A 23759-nucleotide genomic window follows, 5' to 3' on the forward strand; every position below is an offset into this window, starting at 1 on the left:
GGCCCCACGGGGAATCCTGTTCTAATGTGATTTAGGATAAAGCACTTTGATATGAAGTAGGGATACCAACTGGCAGCTTCAGTGCCCAATCTGATCACTAGGAACTTCACACTGGACTCTCAGGCTAAGTAACCACATCCTCACAATCCCAAGGATCTCTCCTTCATTAAGTGCATCAGCTGCCTACTCCTGGACTATGCTAAAGAAAACAGAAGAATGAGCAACTAAAGCACATATATGTGGGAACCGTCTGTCAAAGTCTACATTGTACTGTTCACAGGATAGGGGGCACACAAACCCTTGACCTATTGAGGTAACACAATGCCCCCACTGCATTAAAAAAATAGTTGTCAATTAAGAACGTAAAGCGTTATGAACATGGTTTGAAAATGAAAGTTTTGCCCCACTAAGTTTCTCACGGCACATCAGCTGCTTGAATATCCACAGTTCACAGTCCATAGGAACATATGCAGAAAACTACACTCCCTGTGCCCAGAACCTATTTGCAACTGCCTCCAGTTGAATATGCAGCAATGGTAGACAAGGGGGAATGCAAAGGGCACAGTGAGCTTGCTTGGGATTGCTAGGAAAAGCAGCACTTGTAAAAAGAAAAGGGCAGGACAACGCACACCCAAAAGTCACTTAGGGCACAATCCTATGCGTGTTTAGACAGAGAAAAGGCCTACAACTCCCAGCATTCCCCAGCCAGCTTTGCTGGGAGTTGTAGGCCTTTTCTCTGTCTAAACATGCATAGGATTGCACCCTTAATTCTTTATTTTATGACCAGAACTAGACAGGGCTGAATGGAGAGGAGACACTGATGCTGCTCTCCAGGTTGACACTGACTTGCAATGGCAGTCGCTTCTCCCACCACTCGGTGGTAGGCCACATGTTTTGCATGCAGAAGGTCCCAAGTTCAATTCCTGGCATCTCCAGTTTAAAAAGATCGGGTAGCAGGTGATGGGAAAGACCTCTGCCCAAGACCCTGGCAAACTGCTGCCAGTCAGAACAGACAATACTGCACTTGATGGAGCAATGATTTGATGCAGTATAAGGCAGCTTCATATCTTCAAGCCTCCTGTGTAGGGTCTCTTATTACACAGCAGAACTGGTGTGTGTGTGTGTGTGTGTGTGTGTCTAAATGAGAGAGAGACAGACGGATGAATCCAACTCCCTTGGTTCATCTTTGAACATTGTGAGGCACTCTCTTCAAGAGACCTCTTTGAACTTGACAGCCTGCACAAGCTTAACAAATGCTGGCCCATTATTAAAGATCTAACACTAATTTTTCTCAGAGTGCCACTGAAAGAACATTAAACCAAACCAGCAGAGAGAGCTGGAAGCTACATTGGCACAAATTATAGAAAAGGTTCCTAGGCGTTAAGATTCAGACACACATACACACACACACTTGCTTAGATGAAACGTGTTTATTATTACTGCGAGCAGGTAGATAGAATGTGCCAAACAGAACTGCCAGGTCTAGAGTCCCTTAGAACGGTTCAGACAACACCAACACTGTCCTGCTTCATATGCAAACCATAGCTTGTAGATCTAGATAGATCAGCCATTTCCCATGCAGGAGAGGGAAGATACGATGGGAAATAAAAAAATTAATAAACAGTTAACTTAGTCCAAACTTAAAACAATTTGAGGCCCACCGTGCCATGTATTGTAGGCCCGCTTCCCACCCCATTTTTGCAGTGAGTGAGCAGAACTGGAGGTTTATCAAGCTCCTGATGGCCACCATACAGGACTGGAGGGCTGTGTTCAGCTTGAGGGTCACAAAATGTGCAGACCTGCCCTAGCTTTAGACTCTGTCCTGCTTATGGCAATGTTGCAGCTTCTAAACTCAGCAGGAATAGAAAGCAAGCACAGCCACAACAACAGCCACCAGGCTGGATGAATGTTAGGCAGAAGCATTTCTGCTAGAAAAGGATTATCCTGGGAAATGTCTTTTACTTGCAGAAAGCTGGCCTGTGATGCAGCTTTGCATAAATGAGTGGCTTAATGAATTGGCTCAGCACAATGGCTGAGCTGGAGGTCAGGCACTGAAAGCAAGCTGCATTTCTCCACATGTCCCCATTTTTGTGGGCCGACTTTAGTCCCCGGGATTAATTGAGCAGATCTCGTTTTCATTTTGTTGTTTTGGGAGAAGGTATTTTGTGTGACAAAAACCAGTCAATTCTTTGTACATAAATCTGTGAAGGGGCAACATGCCAGCATCCCCCAAACACCTGTAGCAGAAAAATCAAATATCTAGTAAGTAGTCATTGTCATAGAGGTTTCCCAGCACATCCTTTTCCACCTCTACTTGGCACCATGCACTGCTACAACTGCTATTCAGACATTTTTTTTCTAGGTCCAATTCATCCAGTCTTGGACTGTTGTCTCCACTAAGAAGCCCAAACAGAGGACAAAAGGCTGGGCAGACCTCTTGAAGCTCCTTAATTTCTAAAGCTGTGGAGGAGCACATCCCCCAAAGAAAGCCATCCGTTTGGATCATCCTACTTGACATTTGTCAAAGGAGCCTTGGTGCTCCTATTCTCGCACTACTCAAAGTTCACTGGAGCTGCAAGTGCTCCATTTCTGCAGGAGCCAAAACCCAGGGAGTTGCAGTTGGACGCCCACAAACATACTTCTAAGATTTATGGTCGCTTTCAACAATTTAAGGCTGGAGGAGAAACAAATGCATTACAGAGCTGAAGGAGGGCTAATATCATGCCAAGTCTCACTAAGCTCTTCACAGCAGGTGAGCTGCTTGGGAACCACCCACAGTACTTTATGCAAACCTGAAAACACTTGCTCGTTGATCGTAGGTGCTTTAGAAACGATACATTATTATTATTGTTTAAAAATGATAAGTGCTGATCAGTAGCTCAACCCCTTCACCACCTACTTGTCTTCTTTTGAGGAAAATGATTAGCTTTAAGGAAAACTATCCCAGAACACTAGAATAGGGGTGGGCAGGAAGTAGATCTTCACATGTTTAAGACTTCAACTCCCAGCATACCTGACCATTGGTAATGCTGGCAGGGGCTTCTGGGAGTCGAAATCCAAAACATCTGGAGATCTACCTTCAGCCCATCCCTGCACTAGAATAATGAAACACACCCTTGTTGCCTGTACTTCATTCAGGATCGGCTGTAGAGGGGAAGCTGGTCTGCCCACAAAGTGATGCTTGGGACATGCGCTATCACAAGCATTCAACAGTCCATTCAAGAAGGCATAAAAGTGATGTGACATGCAAGATGGTGTATGTGAATAACAACATTGTCTTGGCAGGGAGTAGCTATAATGTCAGGTGCTTCTCTACTTACTTTTATACCTACAAAAAAGTAGGAACAATACAAAAACCTGCTGGAAGATAGTAAAGATCACCTAGCTGCCCTTTTTACAGTCAGCCTGGGCCTGGCAAGTTCCTTGTCCTTTCCTTAGGGATCAGATCACTTGAGATCAGCTATAAGCAGAATGCAACATCTGTTTCTAATGGCAGCTGATGCCACCATCTTCAGAAGCAAGTATAGGGTGCCTAGCACACTGTGTGTGTGTGTGATTGGAATTCCTGCCCCACCCATCACATCACAGCTGAAAATTTGCCCATTTCAGTGACTGCTTTTGTGGCAATGCAGCTGCTGCCCACAGGGCATGGAATGTGCGAGAAAGCACATAACGGAATGGCCGCTCCCTGCCAAGATAACGGTTGTTACTTGCAGGCATGCCATCTACTTGCATGCCACAGCACTTTGTCTCTTCTGAATGGGCTGCTGGAACACCTGTGCTAGGACATTTCCCAAAGTTCACCTTATGGACAGCTTCCTCTCCACAGCCACCCCTGAATGAGGCACAGGCAACATCAGTGTTCTGTTATTCTAGTGATCTGGGAAGAAAAGAAAAGCAGCTAATCATACTCCTCAAAAAGGAAGGCAAGTAGGTGGCAAAGGGATGAGCTACTTCCCCCTCTATGAAACTGATCCAAGTGAAACACACAAACACCAACCAAATACATAATACACTCTCTGTTTTCAGCCACAGGCCGATTCAAAGTCTGTGCATGCTAGTATTTTACCCAAGCAGGATCTAAAATGATGCAAATGACAGCCTAATACAAACTCACATTTGATGAAAGGCAAGTAAGCTTTCCAGTTGCACAGATTCCCTTTTGTGCAACCTGAATACTCACTATTTTTTCAATACAGTTGAAGCAATGAAGAATTAATCTGAGCCAACTGGATCCTGTGCAACTTCCTCAGGTTTTCACTGCTTTTCACCTCCTCGAATGACAAGTTCATCCTACTCTCTAACCTGAGTGGGCAATCAACTGTGTTACACCTTGCCTGGAGGAGAAGGGCGATAACCGGAGGAAGGAGAGGAGAGGGCCAAATATTCTCTACTTCCTTGGATTTTCAAATGGCAGACATGTACCTATCAATAAATCTGGTATAGCAACCTTCCTTACTGGTCTGTCATGACCAAATTAAGAGTTGTCTATAGTGAGAGACTTCAGCTGAAATCCTGTACTAGACATCAGTTCTCCAGTTTGTTTTTGATTTGTCTGAAGATGTGAGGCTTCAAAGTGAGGCTTGCCACATTTGCTTGTTCAGAAGTCAAGGGCTTTCTTCAATCCTGTGCCCCATTTTTGGCACCTAATAGCTGATGTAGCAGGGATGGAAGAATTCAACTAAGTCTCAGAGTGCAGACCACCTACTGGAGGGCCTCCTCCTCAATGAAAGTGAATCCCAGGTTACTTGGTAGGTTCTCTGTTCCCTTGGGCCAATTGTGCAGGTTATGGTTCTATAGGACATACTGAGCTCCTGACAGTGCCTCACCAGTACTATGTACATTATAGCAGTTGATTCCCTTCAGTACAGAATAGTGCAGATATATCTTTTAGCCCCTGTATGGCCCATGCAGCAGTTATGAACACCCCTAAAATGTGTTTTGTATTTTGATAGAGTTAGGCCAGTCTTCCCCTATCTGGTGCCCTCCAGATGGGGGAGACAACAACTCCCATAATCTCTCAGTTTGGGGAAGGCTAGGTTAAACTGTTCTTGAAATGCTGCCTTTGTTACTTTTTTAAAATGGCAATCAAGCACGTACCTATTATTAAATCCAGCACAGCCATCTTCCCAATTGGTCTGCCATAACCAAATTTCTTATTTATACCAAGACATAGTTAATGGAGCTGCCAGAACAACAAGGATAGGTCTACATTTCCTAACAGGATCTAACCTGCTTCACCCAAGCAGGAAGAGGGACCTTCTCAAGAGCAATTGAGAAGCTTTGCTTCCTCAGAAGTGTTTCTCCCTACCTTCTGTATCAGATTGTCAGCTGAAATAAGAATAAGCAAAAACAAGATCCTTCAAACCAAATGGCACATTGAGGGTAGATTCAGACAACTAGCTGAAGTGGTAAAGCCACCACTTGCTGATTTTGGGGGCATTATGACACTTCACCTGAAGAACTAGACATGAAACAAGATTAGAACTTGCTTCCTCTTGGAAGACACACATGGTTTATCTGGAACCAGGCAGAGTTGAACAACACCCTCACTCTTTGCCTCCAACATATGACTCAAATAAAGGGTCACCATGCCAGAAGATTACCCCACGCTGGCTTCATCAGCTCAATCACTGTCATCAGCTGTTTGCCCGGAACTACACTAACTGTATGCACTTAAGAGCCAAACTAGATCACAAGTGAAATCTGTGATTGCATTTCACATTTCTGCTTTGTTTTTATTTTTTAAGCAGCAGCCATGGAGAGTGGGGGAAGGCAATCAGGTTTGTGATGTGCAGAGAAGAAAAGGGGTGGGGGTGATAAAAATTTCCCACAGAGGAAAGCTTCAACTGGTGTCAACAGCAGTTTTCCTTCTGGGGTAAATACCAGATTTGGGGGGGATTTTTTGGGGGACTGCAGCTTGTGTGTGTGGCAGCATAAACCCTTTGCTCCATGGTCATAATTGCCCCTCCCATCTGCCTTTTTTTTTAAAAGACAGATATACATGAAATGTAGTAAGCACTTTATGTATCATAGGGAGGGTGAAAAAAGGATGTCTAAGTTCAGAAACTTATTGGCAAGGACATTTGGGTAAAACCAAGAACAAAGTGAGACCGATAGCAAGCTGCAGCTCTCTGAGCACCTAGTCACCTAGCCATAGAAGGCAGGATGGAGACCCTCTGGTTTCCCACTTTTTTCATCCTGTGCCTGGGCTTCACAGGCCACCACAAATATACAGCTATCAAGTGTCCCCTTCTATTCTGGCTCCTTTTCAGATAATTTGTCTAAGCCCTGCAACATTTACCTCCCACCGCTTGGGCCTCAAAGACCAAACCTAACAATTTAGATACTGCAGAAATGACACTGATTGCAGATTGTCAGTGTTTAAAGAGGACTGCGCTGCCCAGTGCCATTAGATCGGGTTTCCTAAGGGGGGGGGGGGCAGAAGGCAGCTTCAAATAAGCAAGAGAGGAGCTGCCTTAATTTTGCCAACTGCAAACTGCATCTATTTCTGAAAAGGGGGGGGGGGACTACCTTTAAGCAACCTCCCCCCGCCCAGCAGCAAATGAATCCATTAACAAGAGAGAAAAGGAAATGCTACCAGCAGCCGCTGGTTGCTGTGGCGACACAGTACGTAATGCTGCTTTTGCTAGGTTTCCCCCACATACATATCAAATACACCAACCTGGTGCTGGAGGGAAGGACTCAACCCCCCTTACATCTCAGGTCCCTCTCTACCTACCCCCCACCCTCAAACCAAATCCACATTCTGGCCATTTTAAAGTCTGTCATTTCACAAACAAGCCCAGATAACAACACAGGGACAAAAGGGCTCATTGATGTCACTGGCAGCAGGAGGGGGGCAGGGGGAGGCAGCGCATCAGTTCCATCCTTCTGTCCCAGGCATGTAGACAGTTCTCTCATCCTCTGCCATCATCAAAAGTGCACCGCCCCAGGAGAGACGTTGAACATGGAGGGATCAAACTTCTGGCCTCGGAACGGGGAGCCTTCGGCATCCCAGCCTTTCTTGAGCATCTCATGGACTTTCTGGAATTGCAACACAGTCATGTTACGGTCATGTTATAGACAGAAACCTGCAAACTGGATTAGTCCTGACTCAGGCTGGCACACTGGTTAATGGACTGTGGCCAAATACTGTCAACTGACCATGGCCCGTCTTAATCTTAACTATGGTTGTTAACGGCTTCATAAGCCATGGTTTTAAGTTGGCTTGTTTCAAAGAATCTATGATTAAGATTAACCACAACTTGTAGGGTTCGGAGAATGTTTCTGATCTACTCCTTCTGGCCACCTCAGGCAGAGGAGAGAGGAAGCGAGGGAACATATGAGCCGGCAGGGGGACTGAGACTAGATTTGTTCCCACCACCATGAACCATGGTGGCTGTGATAAACCATGATTTATGGTGATGTCTGAATGCAGCCACTGTGTAAACGGCAGCTTACCTTTCTATTTCATTATATCATTTGTTAAGGAAGGTAGGAGTGAAAGCTGTTTGCTCTCTACGTCCTGCAGCGGTCAGGGACAAACTGAGCAGCACAGCAAAGCTCCTTCTACTGGCCACCTGCTATAACTGCCTGCCTCGTCAAAGTCCGAACAGGAACAGGGACACAAGCTTGAAGAACTGGCCTTCTGCCCACTTAATGCCTTTAAAGGCTGAATAGAAAAGAAGTTCCTGTTACTTTACTTCTGCTTTAATTTCTTTTTCTTCTTCCTAATTTTGTAACTGTATGTTAACCTTTTGTGTTCCAGAATAAAAACCAAAGGGGAGAATCGTTCACATTTATAAAAACCTTGACGTGGTTAATTATAATTCATTCATTTCATTATTTCACAATTAAGAGTTAACTAACTTGTTTCTGTAATGAGCATAACTATGAAAACTGTTGAAGAAGGTATGTTGCACCAAAAATGTTGAACAATAAAATGTTTTTCTAATAAAGTTAATGCTTTAAAATATATTTGATTATCCGACTGGTCAATTGATCAAATCTTTTTGACAGGTCAAATGGCCAGCCTTAATTCTTACAGTTTACTGACCTTCTACCTCTCACCCCGGGAATCAAGCACTTTCTACCTAGCTGCCACAAACACAGCTATTGCATTTTTACATACCACGTTAGCAGTGGGTAAAGGATGTCTGGTCATCTTCCTTCCCTGGCTTCCCCTGTATTCCTCAGATCAGGATGGCTCAGCAGTAGCATGCTACCTTTAAGTATGCCACTGGAAGTGACCAAACACAACAACAACCCATGCATTTCAGATGCACTAGAGCTCCAAGTATATCACGTGCCATACCAATTGTGTGTGCATGTTTGTTTGAACCCACAATATGCAGGAATGGTCATGCTAGGTACCCATAAAACATATGAACTGTGTACCAAGACAATTGTGTGCTGTGAATTACAGCAAATTCAAAGAACCAAAGAGAACAAGCAGGACTTACTATGCAGTGAAGAATTAACTGTGGTACACCAGGACTTCAGGATTATGGGATCTATTTTGTTTTTATTAGAAACCTGAGGTCCACCACCCAGAGCTAAGTGCAAAACAGGGACAGAAGGCAGAGCCAGATTCAAAATGGTAGCCCAGGGATAGAGGCAGAAACCTATTGCATTGGGATAGCCCACATATATAAGTACAAATCTACAACTGAATTACTATGGATCAGGAATTCTAACACAGAACTCTAAAACTGGTCAGCAGAGCTTCACAGGGAACTGGTCAAAGCTAACTAATTAATACTCAGATTTTACAGGTGAGACAGAGGCTGAGAAATAAGCAATTAGCACAAGATCAGCCACAGCAGAGACTTAAAAAAAAAAAAATCGGTAATTTTACTTGCTGTTGTTAAACTAGTGGAGTCACTGAGTCTTGCTGAGCTACTGCAAATCATCCAGACAGTAGCAGTAGATCCACAAGAAAGGCAAAAGGCACATTTCAGTAAGTTTACTGACCAGCTTTCTGCTGAAAAGGAGCTTCCTTTTTTCTTTATAGTAGAAAATATTTTTCAAAATCCAGAAAGAATTAGAAGTGATTTCACGAATGATTTCCTGAGTTCTCAGTAGTCTCCCAGAATTAACAAACTCACAAGGTGCCTTAGTAGAAGCCATAGCAGTTTTAAAACCAGTTAAGGTTTGCCAAGTTGGATAAGGTTTTCTGACAATTTAGATTGTGATTGTTTAGACTGGTAGGATTGCTTCCTCATTAGTATATCCTTAAGCCCTAAATATACTTGTCATTTTACTGATAATTCTTATTTGCTTTAAAAACAAAAAACAAAATACTGTTTTATATGAAAGTCAGTTCTATGACATTTTGTATTTTATACTTGTTGTAAACTGCCTTGAGCCTAATGGAAGAGGTAGCACAGAAAATTATGCCAGTGTAAGTCTGTAATACGGATGAGGCCTTGGTCTCTAGAGCCCCAAGGGTGTCCACTCTGGACTTCATAGCAATTTATGCAAGAAAACACACGTTAAGTGTACAGAGAGATCTTATTCCTATAAGAACCTCCCTGATTACTGGAGGTCAAAGAAATGAATCTTTGCTGCACATGCTATCTCCTTCTTAGGACAGATTGTCCTTGACAATTAATAGAGCATTCTCTGTTGCCAACTTGCATTTATGGAATATCTGTTTAAGATGCACCAGATTTGGGAACTTAGCTCATTTAGAGGGGCTTATTGAGACTCCTTTTTAAGCAAGCATTTACATTCCAAGAGTGATGGACACAAGTTTGGTTGGAATGATTCTCCCTAATGTTAAAATAAAGCTGCAGCTTTATTTTCTATTTTTACCTGGATGTTATAATGTAATTTCTTGGGTTTTTAAATATTAGCCTCCGCTTTTTTGAATTCATTGAGCTGAAAAGAGTATCAATCCTCAAACAAATGCAAGATAATGTCCTTTTATATTTACAAACGTAAATACATCAAATCCTGAGATCAGCTGGTCTGCCCTGCACACAGCATGAAGGATGGACATTAGTTACACCCTAGTATTGTCATACCCTTGATGAGGACATATTAAAGAGTGAAAATGCGAAGCTAGATTTGCCCAGAAGTGGACACTTTCCACATTGCTTGCATCTCTTTTGCAGTGAACAAAGTTTTATTGGCTATAGTCCTGCACTCCAAGATTGTGGCCATAAATATAATTTGGCAACTGCCATAACACACCAGAAGCACTGATGCAACTGGTACGTCTCTCAGAAAAGTTACACGTCAGATGTTGGACATCTACATGCCATTTTGCGGGCTAAAAATAGGGGGATGAAAATCAGCCTTGGAAATGAGTCTAGAGTCTAATTTTGTTTTGGTTTAAAAACATGGCAAAAACACTCCCCATTAAGCTAGTCACCTGGAGGAGATTCTTACGTGTGGCCTCCCCTGGTAAAAAGAGGCAGCAATTGGGCAAGTAGATATTTACAAGATTGATTTAAATACTTCTACAACATACACTTCCTATTCAGGATCTCTGCTCTTGAATTCCCATGAATAAAGCTTTTCTAGAGCTGAGTTACAGTGGTCCCCAAATCTTGCATCATTCAAGTAGTAATTAGGAGTTCTGCCTATTACTTCTTCCCCCCCCCCCCTCCACTCAGCATCAAGCACTTGCATATCTATCCATCTGCCTCACATCTCCCTAAGCAGACTGGAATGGAAGTGGGAAATGCCTTGAAGGATCAAGCCACCCAATTTTGTTTAAACCTATCAATTGTCCTTGCGGAACAACGGAAGTGTTTCTGTTATCCAACAGTTCAGATTGGTAGTCCTCAACATGAAGCACGTTAAAAAAAGTGAGCATCAAGAAACTGTACAGTCAGCAAACAAAATTATTGCCCAGGTTAATGCAGGACAGTGGGTTTTAAAAAACGTACCATCTCGTGGCTCTGTGGCTTGCCCTGCAGCTTCTGGTGGTAGTCAAAAGATAGCCTGTCCAGCACCGCATGCTCTTCTTCATCCACTGTAGCCATTGAACGTTCCTTATTGATTTTACCAATGTCAATCTGCTCTTCCCCTTCTAGGATGGCACTCCACCAGTATTCACCTACCTTGCTCAGGTTAATCTGGGAATAAAACAGAAGCAGAATTAGCTCAGAGCCAGACAGTCAGCAGCAGCCAGACTTGGATCAGAGAAAGATGGGGGAAGGCGATCTTGCAGGTAGCCTGTTCCCAAGCCACATAGCAATCACTGTTAATATTATCCATCTTGTGCTAGCATGAACTGTGATAGCTAAGCCACATTTATCATACACATTTGTTAATTTTCCCAAACCTTTCACCAATGAACCTCTTCCCTTCTTACCCATGACTGTTCCAAACGTAAACTTGATGCCAAGGCAGGTTTCCTCGCTTCATTTCTTCCCAAATATAAGCTGTCCAAGGGAACACTTGAGAAATATTTTCCTTTACCATGTAAACCAAGGGCATAATTTCAAAAGCCCTCGCAGAGAGGAAGAGGGAGAGCGAAAAGGGGGTGGCCTCACACACTTTGGCTCTGCCCACCTCTGGCTTCAGCTGTGCCCACTGCAACCCCCAACAGATCGTCTCCAAAGGAATTGATCTCAACAGAAAAAGGGTTGCCCACCCCGATAAACTAAGGGTGCAATCCTATGGGTTGCACCGTCAATGATTGTGAGCCCCCAAACTCAGAGGCTTATGATCATCCAATGCAGGGTGGGAGGAGAAGCAGAGACAATTGCTGCCTTCCTATCCTCCCACCCTACATTTGTCACGAGATGGGCTTTTTTGTCCACGTAGCTGGAGCACTTTGGAGGGGGAGGGAAGAAGGCTGAAGAGAGGCCTCCAGATAATTCATACCCTGGCCTATCCAGTCTCCCCCCCCATGCTCCTTTTTCCCCTTCTCTGAGGTCAAGTTCCCAACCTCAGAGAACAGCTGGTGGGGTTCTTTCTGTACTGGCTGCAGGGGGGGGCGGCACTCCGATCCCCCCTATGAGGTCTAAGCACTGTCTCTAACATTGGATCAGGAAATCTGAAATATCCTATGGCCCCTCAGATGCTGTCTAGGGGCCACAGGATTTTTCCCTAACGTAATTAAAAGTGCACATTCCTCAGTAGTAGACCTCATGCTCAGTCAAGAGCCCGGTATTGAAAAATGGGAGGAATATTTCAAAACTTTGAATGCTCCAGTTTTAAAATACATTTAGACATGCACGGCCCAGCCCTCTGCATTTTATTTCAGAGTAAGTTCGACTGTATTCAATGGGTTTTACTCATAGGTAAAGTGGGCATAACACCGGAGCCTTAGGAGAGCCTACTGCCTTGGAGGTTAATTGCCAATTGTTAAACATGGGGATCAATATCAGAATTACATCCCTCAGCCATAGCTCTTTAGAGAAGACCACTGTATTCCTCACTGCATAGAACATCTGAATACCTGAAATTTCCAAGCGAAGGCACAGCAAACTTACACAAGGAAAAGTGCTCAAAAGAACATTTCACCACACCAGCAGACACTGCTGCCCCTCATATGCCATCACTAAAGAGAGGAAGATGTATTATTCATTTTATTGCACCTCACACAGCTTTGAGAGCAAATTCGGCATCTCTACTGACATCCTACCTGATCTGTATGGTCAATGGGAGCAATTGTGAGGCCAGCACAAGCAGACATTAGCATTTCTAGCATGATGCCAGCTTGCATGCATCCTCCTTGTCTTTGCTGGCAGAGGTGGGCTTCCCCCATGCTTCCACTAAATCACCAAACCAAGACTACAGAGGAGAGGTGGGCAACCTGCGACCCTTGGCCCAATTTAATGCAGTCCTCAGGCTCATTTCAAAAGCCCTCTGTGTCCAATCAGTTCAGACCTCTGGCAGGCGCAATCTTCCCCTTTCCTGGAAGCCCACTGAGCCGGAGGAGGAAGAAGAGAGAGAAAAGGAGGTGGAACTGGTAGAAAAAGGGAGAAAGAGAAAAGGGGTGACCTAGTGACTTTTGGCCCTGGGCCTGCCCACTGCGGGCTTCAGCCCCCAACAGATTACCCACAAGGGAATGTGGATCTCGACAGGAAAAAGGTTGCCCACCCCTGGTTTAGAGCATGTAGAACAGGGCTCGACAGCCTGCTGCCCTTCAGATTTTTGGACTATAACTCCCCTAACCGCTAACCACTGGCCATGTTGGCTGGGGCTAATGGAAGTTGTAGTCCAAAGCATCTGGAAGACACCAGGTTGCCTACCCTGATGCAGAATCTCTTGCAGGACCACCTTTCAGTGTTTCCAGAAAACACAAGGTTAACAGCAAGCACGCCATCTGAATAAGCTTTGCTAATCTTAACTGTTGGACAATGATCAAGCACTTGAGACACAATCCAAGCAGCTTGATTGGCTCCCAGTGACATCATGCCCCATGCTGTATAGCCTAGAAACTCAAGACTGATTAATTTGCATAGATAATATACAGCCATAAATTATTATGGCAGGAGGCCAAGCATTTCAACTATTATTGAGCTACAAATGGACACAGCCAATTGGCTCCTGGCTTCAGTCAGTAACATTACCCTCCTCGTATTTAGGCCACCTAATAAAGGATAGCAGAGAACTGGAAAATGGTGAAGAAAAAGCAACTAAGATCATCTAAGGGTTGCAGCACCTTCTCTATGAGGAAAAGTGCATTTGGGGCAGTGTAGAAAGAAAAAGACTAGAGGAACGTAAGAAGACTGCAAAGTGATGAACACTTTGGAAAGTAATTTCTCCTCATACTACTCAGGGTCACCCAATAAAGTTGATTTGCAGTCAGATCAGGAAAGACAAAATAAAGTCCTTCATCAGACAGCACATAGTTAACGTTGGAGAGTTAACTGCCACAAGATGCAGTGATGTCCAGTTATAGACTGCTTTCCAAAAAGGATTAGGCAAATTACTGGACAACTGATAGACATAAAACTAATAGCCATAGCAGTGAAATAAAACCTCCATGTTCAGAGTAAGCATACCTCCAACTACCAGATGCTAGGGGCAGACAACAGGGGAGGGCTATTGCCTTTGTACCCTTCTAGTGAGCTTCCCAGAGGCATTTGTCTCGCCACCTGCTGGACTAGATGGACCTTTGGTGTGATCTAGCAGAACAGTTCTTTAAAAAAGAAGAAAAAACCTTGACTGAGAAATTAAGATGATCTCAGTCCATGCACACTGGTGGAATGGAGCAATTTGCACACACGAAGAGCAGAACTTCACATTTCAGTAGCCTAGAAAGAAGCTCTTGCTAAACTCTCGCAAGTTTCATCTAAAGCACAGAAGAGTGGGAGGGAATGCAGATAAAACAGGTTACACATTTAGCTGCCACCCCTGCTTGATGGGGCTGCATGGCCTGCATGCACCTAGGGATGCAAGAATCTGTTCCGTGACAACAAAGAAAGTCACTTCAGACGAAGTATGGCAAGAAGAGAAAATTGCTCTTCGGGAGACTGCGAGGGGGTGGGAGTCACAAATTCCATATGCTACAAGAAGAAGGTGAAAAAAAGAAGCAAGTGCACACATTTGCATCACTTAAACAACTTACTTCTTTAAAAAAAGAGAGAGAGAAGATGAACCACAACCACCCAAACTGAAATTGAAGATGTAGGAGAACTTAATGGGTGGTAAGGCACCTACATTATCATTGCACCTCAAAGAAAGAGGTGAAATGACATGCCAGAATGGAGAGGATCCAGTTGTGGAAGAATGAAGCTCGAGGGAGAACAGTTTGCCTCTGGGGAGCTTCAGGGAAACAAGGGGACAGGAGGAGTTGTTGCTTATTTCAGAAGGACCTAAAAACGTAAGATAAAATACTCCCAAAATCTCAGTCATAGAATCATAGAATAGTAGGGCTGGAAGGGGCCTACAAGGCCATGCAAGGTCAATCATCTTTGAGGCGGTCCTGGCTTCTAACCTGCAACATACACATTTTCTCTGGGATCTTAAGTCTTCAGGAGCCCTATAAAACTGGCAGTATCGTAATGCCGTTATACAACGTATGGTGTGGTCACATTTAGAATATTGAGTATAGTTTGGGCCATCCCATCTCAAAAGAAGTGCAAAGCCAAAACTGGAAAACCAAATTGAGCAAGAGTTCAGAACATCTCCCCTATGAGGAAAGACTAAAGCATCTGGAGCTTTTCAATTTATCAAAAAAATAGAGGAAGTTGGGAAAGTGGACAGACAGAAGTCTTCCTTCCCCACTCATAACACTAGAACTTTGGGTCAACCAGTGAAATGGATTGGCAGGAGATTGAGAACAGACAAAAGGAAGTACTTCTTTATACAATGACCTGGTTCACACCATCACTGCAGTCCACCATGGCTTATTTAAGCCATGGTGGGTTGCGGCGCTAATAGGCATCAGGTTGCTGGTTTACACCCCGCCCCCTTGCCCCCCCAGCTTCTAATGTCATCCAAACCTGGCAAGGGTGGCACAATCCTGAAACAGGCCATGGGTTCTGAGTGGTTTGTAAACCACCCCAACAAGACACACTCACCAAGTTTGGACGTCACTCACAACAAGGGTAATTATCCTTGTACCTGGCAAGGGTAATTAGGAAAATTAGCCGGCACACAACTACGAGCATGGCTTATTAACCACCCCCATATCATATGAACCAGGCCAGTGTGTAGTTCATTTATGGAATTCACTGGCACACAGTGTGGTGATGGCCACTGGCTTAGATTGCTTGAAAAAGGGATTAGACCTACCCACCATGAATTTGCCTATCAATGGCTAGTAGTCATGGTGGCTAAACGAAACTGCCATCTTCAAAGGACAAATATCTAAACAGGAGAGGGTTATTGCCTTCATATCCCACTTTATTTGCTGCTTGGGGGCATCCAGGTGGCCACTATGGGAAACAGGATGATGTCCTAAATCAGCCTTTCCCAAACTTGAGTCCCCAGATGTTGCTGGACTACAACTCCTATTGTCAGGGGTTTTTCTGAGTGCAGCGAGTGGAATAGTAGTTCAGATTTTGAAGGAGAACTGTTAGATATGTGGGAGGTGTTTTTTTAAGTTAGTTTAGACATGATTAAGTTGGCTTCTCAGGTTACAAAGGTCTAGTTGGCTGAGGATGAGGGTCTTTCTTCACACACACACACGCACACACACACCCCATGAGAGACAGTGAACAGGGGGAGGCAGGGTTTGGGGAGTCTGATCTAATAGACGCCAGGCGCAGGCACAGAGCAAAGAGACAGAAGGCAGGGGCGGAACTTAGACGGTCTACCCGTTTGGCCTTGCCTGAAAAGCTGCGCTTGGAAGCCTCATGAGAAGAGATGAACCTCCCCTCCTTAAGTTAGGCTAGTGAGACCGCCTTCCTCTTCAAACAGCAGACAACTTTCATAACTACTTTTTGAACCCCCTGAAAGCATTCCTTGTAGATTGAGAGTCACTGAGAATTTGCATCTGTATGACCCTGTGAAGTAACAGATTAAAAGCTATAGACTGAAGCCTCTTGTCTGTGTATGTTTCAGTGTTTGAAGTAAAGTGGGGGCAAAAGGAATCCTGACAGCTATCATCTCCAGCCACCATGGCTAACAATGATTGGAGTTGTGGTCCAATAACATCTGAGGACCCAAGGCTAGGAAAAAATGGCCTTGATGGGTCTTGGTCTGATACACACTGTCCAATCAGATGCCTCTGAGAAGCCCACAAGCAGGGGATGAGAGCAACAGCCTTCTCCCATTGTTGCTCCCAGCATGTAGTATTCACTGGCACACTGGCTGTGAGCCTGGAAGTAGCATATATGCCTCTTGTTTTTACACTGAAAAACAAACCATTTAAATTGACACCAAGAAACAGATGGCTGCACTCACACGTAACACTAAACTATGATTTAGCATTATGGGGACAAACCACAGTGAGCTTCAAGCTCCCACACTCCCCAACTTCTCGGTGCCATAGCTACAAAGAGAAGTTGGAAACTTTCACTTCCACTATAGATTAACCATAGCTTATCATGATGTCTGAACCTGGACAAAGTGTGGTTACTTTTAATTATGATTTGTTGAAACAAGGCTACTTCAAACCACAGTTTAGGAATCTGGCTTCTTTCAAATCATAGTTGTTAGGAATGCCCCTGCTGCCTTCTGAAATCCTCCAGTAGCCAGAAACACGCAGACAAAAGGGCTCCTTTCCAAGGCTTCATTTCCATTCAACCTAATGAAGCTTACAGATGCTAATTGTCTGAGACTAAGTGGAAATACAAAGGAGCAGCCTACCAGGGGAATCTAAGAATAGGACGTCAATTGGTCTCCGTTTAGAGAAAAGCACAGCAAGTCTCTGAACTTAAGGAGTAGGAGGGGAGAGTCCCCCCCCCATCCTGTGGGGCCTCAGGGCACAGCTGTTGTCGTCGTGCCAGTCAGGCTGAGCGCCTCCTCTCGGCACCTGCAACCTTTTGCTTGTCTCTGCGCCTGCGCCTCGCATCTAGAAGCTGAAGTTGTCCCTCCCTCTCCATGCCACTGTCGCTCCCAGGAATGTGAGTGGGAGGGTTCTCCCTCCAGCTGCGCCTCTGAAAAGCGAGCGGGTTCCTTTCCCACGGATTATATCTCTTCCTCAGAATCAGAGCTGCTTTGGGACTCTATGGGCTCAGATCCAACCCTGACAATAGTTAAGATTAATCGCTGTTTAGGGTTTGGACATAACATGAACCTGTGGTTAGTCTGAAACAGAAGTGGAAACTTCCTATCTCCTTGTGGTCGTGCCAGAGGAGATGAGGGAAGAGGGGCAGCATGCTAGCTCAAAGTTCACTGCAGGTCGTTCTCATAACACTAAACCATGGTTTAGTATTATGTGCTAATGCAGCCCTAACCCTGCCCTATTTTACCTTGACAACAACTCTGTGAGATAAGTTAGGTTGAGAGATAGTGTTGGGCCTAAAATCACCCAGGGAGCTTCATGGCTGAGTAGTCATTTCAACCTGGCTCTCTCTGGTCCTAGTCTGACACTCTAACCACTACACCACACTAGCTCTCATTTAGCCAGTCTGTTTCTTGACCAGCCTCCCTAGTGCTTCCATTTTCGTTCTACCACAAGCAGACATCCCTACCTGACCTTAAATGCACTGAAGTTTTTCAGGTTCCCCTCTAATCATGATGTCCTTTCTTTATCCTTTCCTACTTCAATCCACCATTTCCTTGGATGCTTATTTTTCAGTTCATTGCCTACTCTGCATCCCTCGTTCACCCATCTTAACTTTGCACTCCCTGTTCCTTAGCTTCTCTATCTCTCAGCATTCTTCTCAGCCTGCCCCACAAAGTGACTCCTTCCCCTAGGGCCTCTGTGAAGTATAACCCCAGTCAAATGCACAAGTTTCCTTTACCTCATGAATACAGAACTTCAAATACTGTGACAGTTTTGTTCCCTGAGTAGCTGGCATGTTCATGAACATTCCATGCCAAAGTCTAGCTCATGTGTTCATGGCAGAGATGAGATTTGAACAAAGAACTTCCTGATTCATGGTTTAGCCACAAATATAGTGTTTTTTGCAAAATTCTGAACGTACCAGATTATCTGTGGTGAAAAGGAAGAGGCATCTGATGGAGGGGTGCATGCACACACAAGCTCACATCACTCTCAGAGTTCAGTATTATTGTAAGTGCAGACCCTCACAAAGACAGAGAGATGTATCCCATGAGCAGGAAGCAGAAACGGAGTGCTACAGGAGAATAGCGGAGAAGCTGTGGAACAGGGAGAGGGAAGCGCAGAATGGATTTGGTTAAGTTACAAATAAAAGTTCTGAATAACTTACACATTTTAGATAAAACTGCAGCAGTGCCCTCTTCCGCTGACTTTGGTGATGGAGTCAATTATTTTTCAAAATCCAGACTCTATCCAATCATAGAATTGATAACTGACTCATCAAATATGTGTTACTATTACTATGCCTTTCACCTACCCGGCCCTATGATTTATACTCTGCCAGCCTGCATGTTTGCAGGTCAATTCCACACCTAGAATTAAACTGTAATTTGAAGGAATTCTGAGACATTTTTTTTCTTTTTCTCTGAAAGTTCACAATAGTTCACATGTAATATAGTGCACTTTTGCTGAAGTGCCCCAATAGCTGAACCACTAATTACATTGAACGGATTGTCAAAAGCAGAAGTTGGCAATGCAGCATTGTGAAAAAGTTAGGCTCGTGCTGTCACCATTCCAATCAAATAACGCACCATCCCATCTGTAGCACAAGATGGTTTGGCACTCTGCAAACAAGCCTTATGCTTGCATACTCCCCCCTCTTCTCTCGCATGCTCCAATTCAATTAATGACTACCTCTTTTAGGCATCCAGAATTGGGATATTAAAACTGGAGAAAGATGGTCTCCTACTACTTGAAAACAGGACTTGAATGTGTGTGGGGGCGTACTCCAACCACTAGGTAATATTACCTGATTGGCTTCAAATCAGGGATAAAGGAGAATTTTGTTTGGTCTGTACTTTTAAGATGACTAACCTAACTTGCACTTCCTGGATTAACATGTGGATAGGAACACAGTTATCCTTGTCCAATAACTTCTCTGAATTTTGTGGCGCAATTCTTGGCTCAAAAATTGCAGTACATATTAGGGAAAGCTGTGCCCAAAATGTGTATGTTAGGGAAGGTTGCGTACAAAAATAAATTTGAATTTTCACGGGGTTTTTACAAGAAAGTCAGACTGATGCAGAAATTAGACAGAATGGATTATCATTGAATGTCATAGACCAGATCTAGACTAATTTACCATCCTCATTTTTAGCATACCCCCTAAAATTAATCTTCTGTTTTGCTAATAAAGACCACCATGTTTCTCTTCTGCTCTCTGCTTTGCCAGGGATACATATGTTTTGATCTATACTGATCTGACCAACTGCTAAGTTTTATATTTTCAAAATATGGGGGAACAGCCAAGGTTATTTCTTGGTCCCAGCCACCTCTGCATGATGGAATTGTTTTGCACCTAGCAGAGACTAAATTAAGTCTGCCTAACACTTGCTGCATTCCATCATGAGACTCTTATAAACAGCAAACTTTGGGGTTCCAAGATACGCCCAATTTTCCTTCCACCTCCCATTTTGTTTACATCCAGCCTGAAGAAGGGTTATGGAGAACCTGAAAGCTTGATTACTATTTTGTGACATTTTAGTTGATCCCACCCTACTCTGACCTTTGGATTTTTTTTCTCCTTCTGTAATACAAACCATTGTTTGCTGTTATATATCTGAGGACAAATCAGAGATATAATGTGTGTATGTGTGTGTATGAACCAACCCCACAAACCAATTCGGATTTGCAAACCGAACGACAGTTTGTGCTTCAGAGGAAATAACTGAATTAGAGCATGCTAAAGGAGGAAGGAACAGGAGAGGAGAGTACATAAACCCAGGGTTACATGTAAACCAGGCCAATTTCAACCAAATAGCAAGAGATGGCTTCTTTCACATTTCTTGATTACATGGTTTTGAATGCTGAAAAATAATCTGGATAGCAACCTTGCTTCCTCTCAGCTTTTTCCTCAATTCATATACTTCTATAAATATGAAGAACTTGCATAACTTGTTTTTACTCACAGACACTGCCCATAATCATCCTGTCAAATCACTCCTCTCAAAGCAAATATATAGTGCATAGGATGGATTATTTAGATTATTTCCAGAAGATGACAATAATGTGACACATCGTGCATGAATTTCCAAAGAGATTGTTTGGAAAGATTTCAAATTAAGTTTTTCCTAAAACCAAATATTCACTCAGCATCATGAAACAACTAAATGCTCAAGCTTCCACACTCTATTTCCTTTTGGGGTTCCTCCCCAAAAACTTGACTGTGATGCAGCTGACTTTGTACCATAAGGCAGGGAGGAAGCTCCTCATATCAATTCTAAACAGGATTATAGCAAAACCAGGCAAGTTGTTACTGTGAGCTTGAAAAGGGGGAAACAAAGTGTTGTGCCCAACACCCAGCACAGGTTTCTAAAAACAGCTCCTGTGACTCTATTTTAATCTCACTCTTTGACACACTAACAAGTGTAATGGAGAAGGGTCGAACACAAAAGTATTACATACAGGGCCAGGAGTATGGAGAAGTTCTTCATGCTTCCTTGGCCTTTGTTTTTGGAAGAGTGGCACTACTCTAAACAATTCAAGAAGTGCAATTTCCTCTTGCGATATCTCTGGGTTTGTATTGCTTCTTTCCTGTCTAATAGGGCATTCATCATGTCAGAGAACAGCACCAAGACTACTTTGGAGACTTAAAAAAAGCAAGCTTCACTGCAGTTCTAGGTGTCTCCTGGTCTTGAGTGCCTGAACTTTAAAACCAGTGGTGAAGCCAATAAGAGAACAACTTTGAAACCTTGGTGGTGAAGGAGCTTTCCTGCTGTTCCCCACTGTTCAACTGCTTAGCCATTCTTCACGTAAGAATTCTAAATGCCAAAGTATTTATTAATGAGCAAATCCGAAAGAAATCAGGCCTATGAGTGTTCCAGTCATTCACAAGGTCACTCACAAGCATGGAATCTGGTGTAGAATATGGCACCATGCATTTCAACTCTGAACCTAGGAGAAGGATGGAGGAAAACTATACCAAGTACTACTCCAGCTGGACTGTCCACTCCCCCAACATGTGGGAAGGAATCCAGGAGAGAGAGAGATGGAAGAAGGGAGGCAGATAAAGACAATACCAGGCACTTGTTCTTGCTGCTTTTGTTTTATTTCAAGTATATGGCTTTTAAAACATTAATTACATTTTATTAACTTCATGACCCATTTTAGTTCAGTTGAGAAGCAGGAAACAAATCCACTAAAATAAATACAATAAACTTTAAAAGGAAACAGCCAGGTTTGTAGACCACATAGTAGCCAAGAAAACAACTTGGAAACATCTACATAGTGACCCAGTTCACATGATCACCGCTGGTGAGCTGCAGCATGTGCTGGGCAGTTTTTGAATATTCAAGCTGTGACTGTGGCTTGTCGTGTCATCCAAATCTGGGCACCGTGGCTTATATGAGGGTTAAACAACTCTTGCATAATTCTAGGTTTGTTGTTGGGCTATGTGAGGGTTGTTTAACCCTCGCATAACCCATGGTCCCCCAGGTTCAGTCAACATGACAAGATGTGGCTTGAATATTACAAATGGCTGCCAGCTTGCACTGCAGCCCACTGTGGCTTAAATAAGCCACGGTGGGCTGTTAGATCATGCAAACTAGCCCAACATCTGGAGAAGACTCACACTATAGCAAGACTAAGAGACAGTTCCCAGCCCTTAAACAATAACTGGGAGATGGCAAATCAGTCAGTCAACTTTTTGGTAATTCGGTAATAAAAGAAATGGTGGCAAGTCAGCTACCACTCAACCAGGAGCATGGTAGCCTACTATGCCAAATCTAGGGCTGGAGAAAAGGGCAGCTGAATCAGGGTAGGATAAAAGCAGTAGAGTGATGCTCAAGGCATTAAAAGATGCTAGTTCTCTAGAGAACCTGGAACCTTCAGAGTGACATTAGCAACAGTTCCCTAAAGAAACTAGCAAGCATTACTCACTTGATTTAAATCACATAAGCAAGGGTCTTAGAATGTCTGCAGCAGTGCTGACATTTTGCCAATACTTTATATAATGGCATGCACTCTAGAAGGTTATCCGCATACCTTTACGACATTTCTTTCTATCACACAGTACTAGTCGCCACATAAGTATATGGCGATGAAAGCATCTCCATACATGTGCTAGGTTTTACTAAATTCTCAATTTGCAATCACCACAACAACCACAGGAGTGAAGAGTCAACATCTGAAGCCAACTCCTGGTTTCTTGCCTATCTTCCCGGAGGTATCATTTGCAAATTAAATGTATGGGCAGACACATACTCAGTGGCAAAGCACAACACAACTAGTACATTACAAGAATGCCTGAACAGCTACCAATAATAAATAGATGACATCATTGGAACACTACAGTGTAACTTGCCAATGCATTGCTACATGCGAAATATAATTATATGAAATCCCCCCACCCACCACAAAAAAACACCCCAATCCTGCAACACTAGGTTGAAATCCTGTCACTAGGTTGAAATCCGATTTTAGGCAAAGTTTCTTTCACGAGCCCTGACTGACCACACTGCTGTATATATACTCTTATCTGAAAATGAGTTTAAGGTAGAAGATGTTAAAGGAAGGCAATAAACTTGCCTCATGCTAGTACTATTCCAAAACTAAGAGGGCTCAACGAGAGTAATTGATCAGAAAAATTATCTTTCCTATAACGTTGGCACAAACCAGCACCTGCAAACGAATCTACATTACCTGAAGCCATTCTGAGATTTGAACAGATTAGATCCAGATACGGACAAATGCCAAGTGGACAAGGCCTGCAAGAACCAATGTTCAGGCCTCCGTAACATTTGCATCACACTGAAAATGTGATAACATGTAAAGACCATTTGAGCAGCATGTGGAATCAAGTGCCAGTTGGCTAAGGCTTCAGCTATTGCCTAATTATCACTTGGGAAGGAAAAAAGCATAGCAGAGCTCAGAACAGCCGATCAGGATTGCTGCAGCACCTGCCATTAGTACCAACTACTGCTCATTAAATTCAAATTTATTAACAGAGCCATACAAGCTTTCTTCTCCAGCAAAATTTGCAATAGTGACCTGTACATATAAGGAGTGCACACAAAACACTTATGAGAATATAGGAGGAATCCCAAATATAAGTGAGAAAGAACCACAAATGACAACACTGTCTCTCATTTGTTGCCCCTTATTCCTGCAACTCCCA

The 23759-nt window shown here is 43.5% G+C and overlaps 1 protein-coding gene across 1 annotated transcript in view; it reads right to left on the minus strand.

Annotated features, from left to right (window-relative positions):
* Window positions 1–1415: 1415 nt before the first annotated feature.
* NUDCD3 (NudC domain containing 3) overlaps window positions 1416–23759 on the minus strand; it is a 79243-nt gene continuing 56899 nt past the window's right edge. Inside the window, exons 5-6 of the mRNA XM_084803864.1 lie at window positions 10902–11090; window positions 1416–7047 (exon numbers count right to left, since the gene is read on the minus strand). Of these exons, the coding sequence (XP_084659990.1) occupies window positions 6937–7047; window positions 10902–11090 (300 nt within the window). The 3' untranslated portion in view covers window positions 1416–6936. The remainder of the gene's footprint in view (window positions 7048–10901; window positions 11091–23759) is intronic.

This window comes from Heloderma suspectum, chromosome 6 (assembly GCF_057233095.1).
Source record: "Heloderma suspectum isolate Gila_16-S chromosome 6, 16-S_ref, whole genome shotgun sequence".
Lineage (NCBI taxonomy): Eukaryota > Metazoa > Chordata > Lepidosauria > Squamata > Helodermatidae > Heloderma > Heloderma suspectum.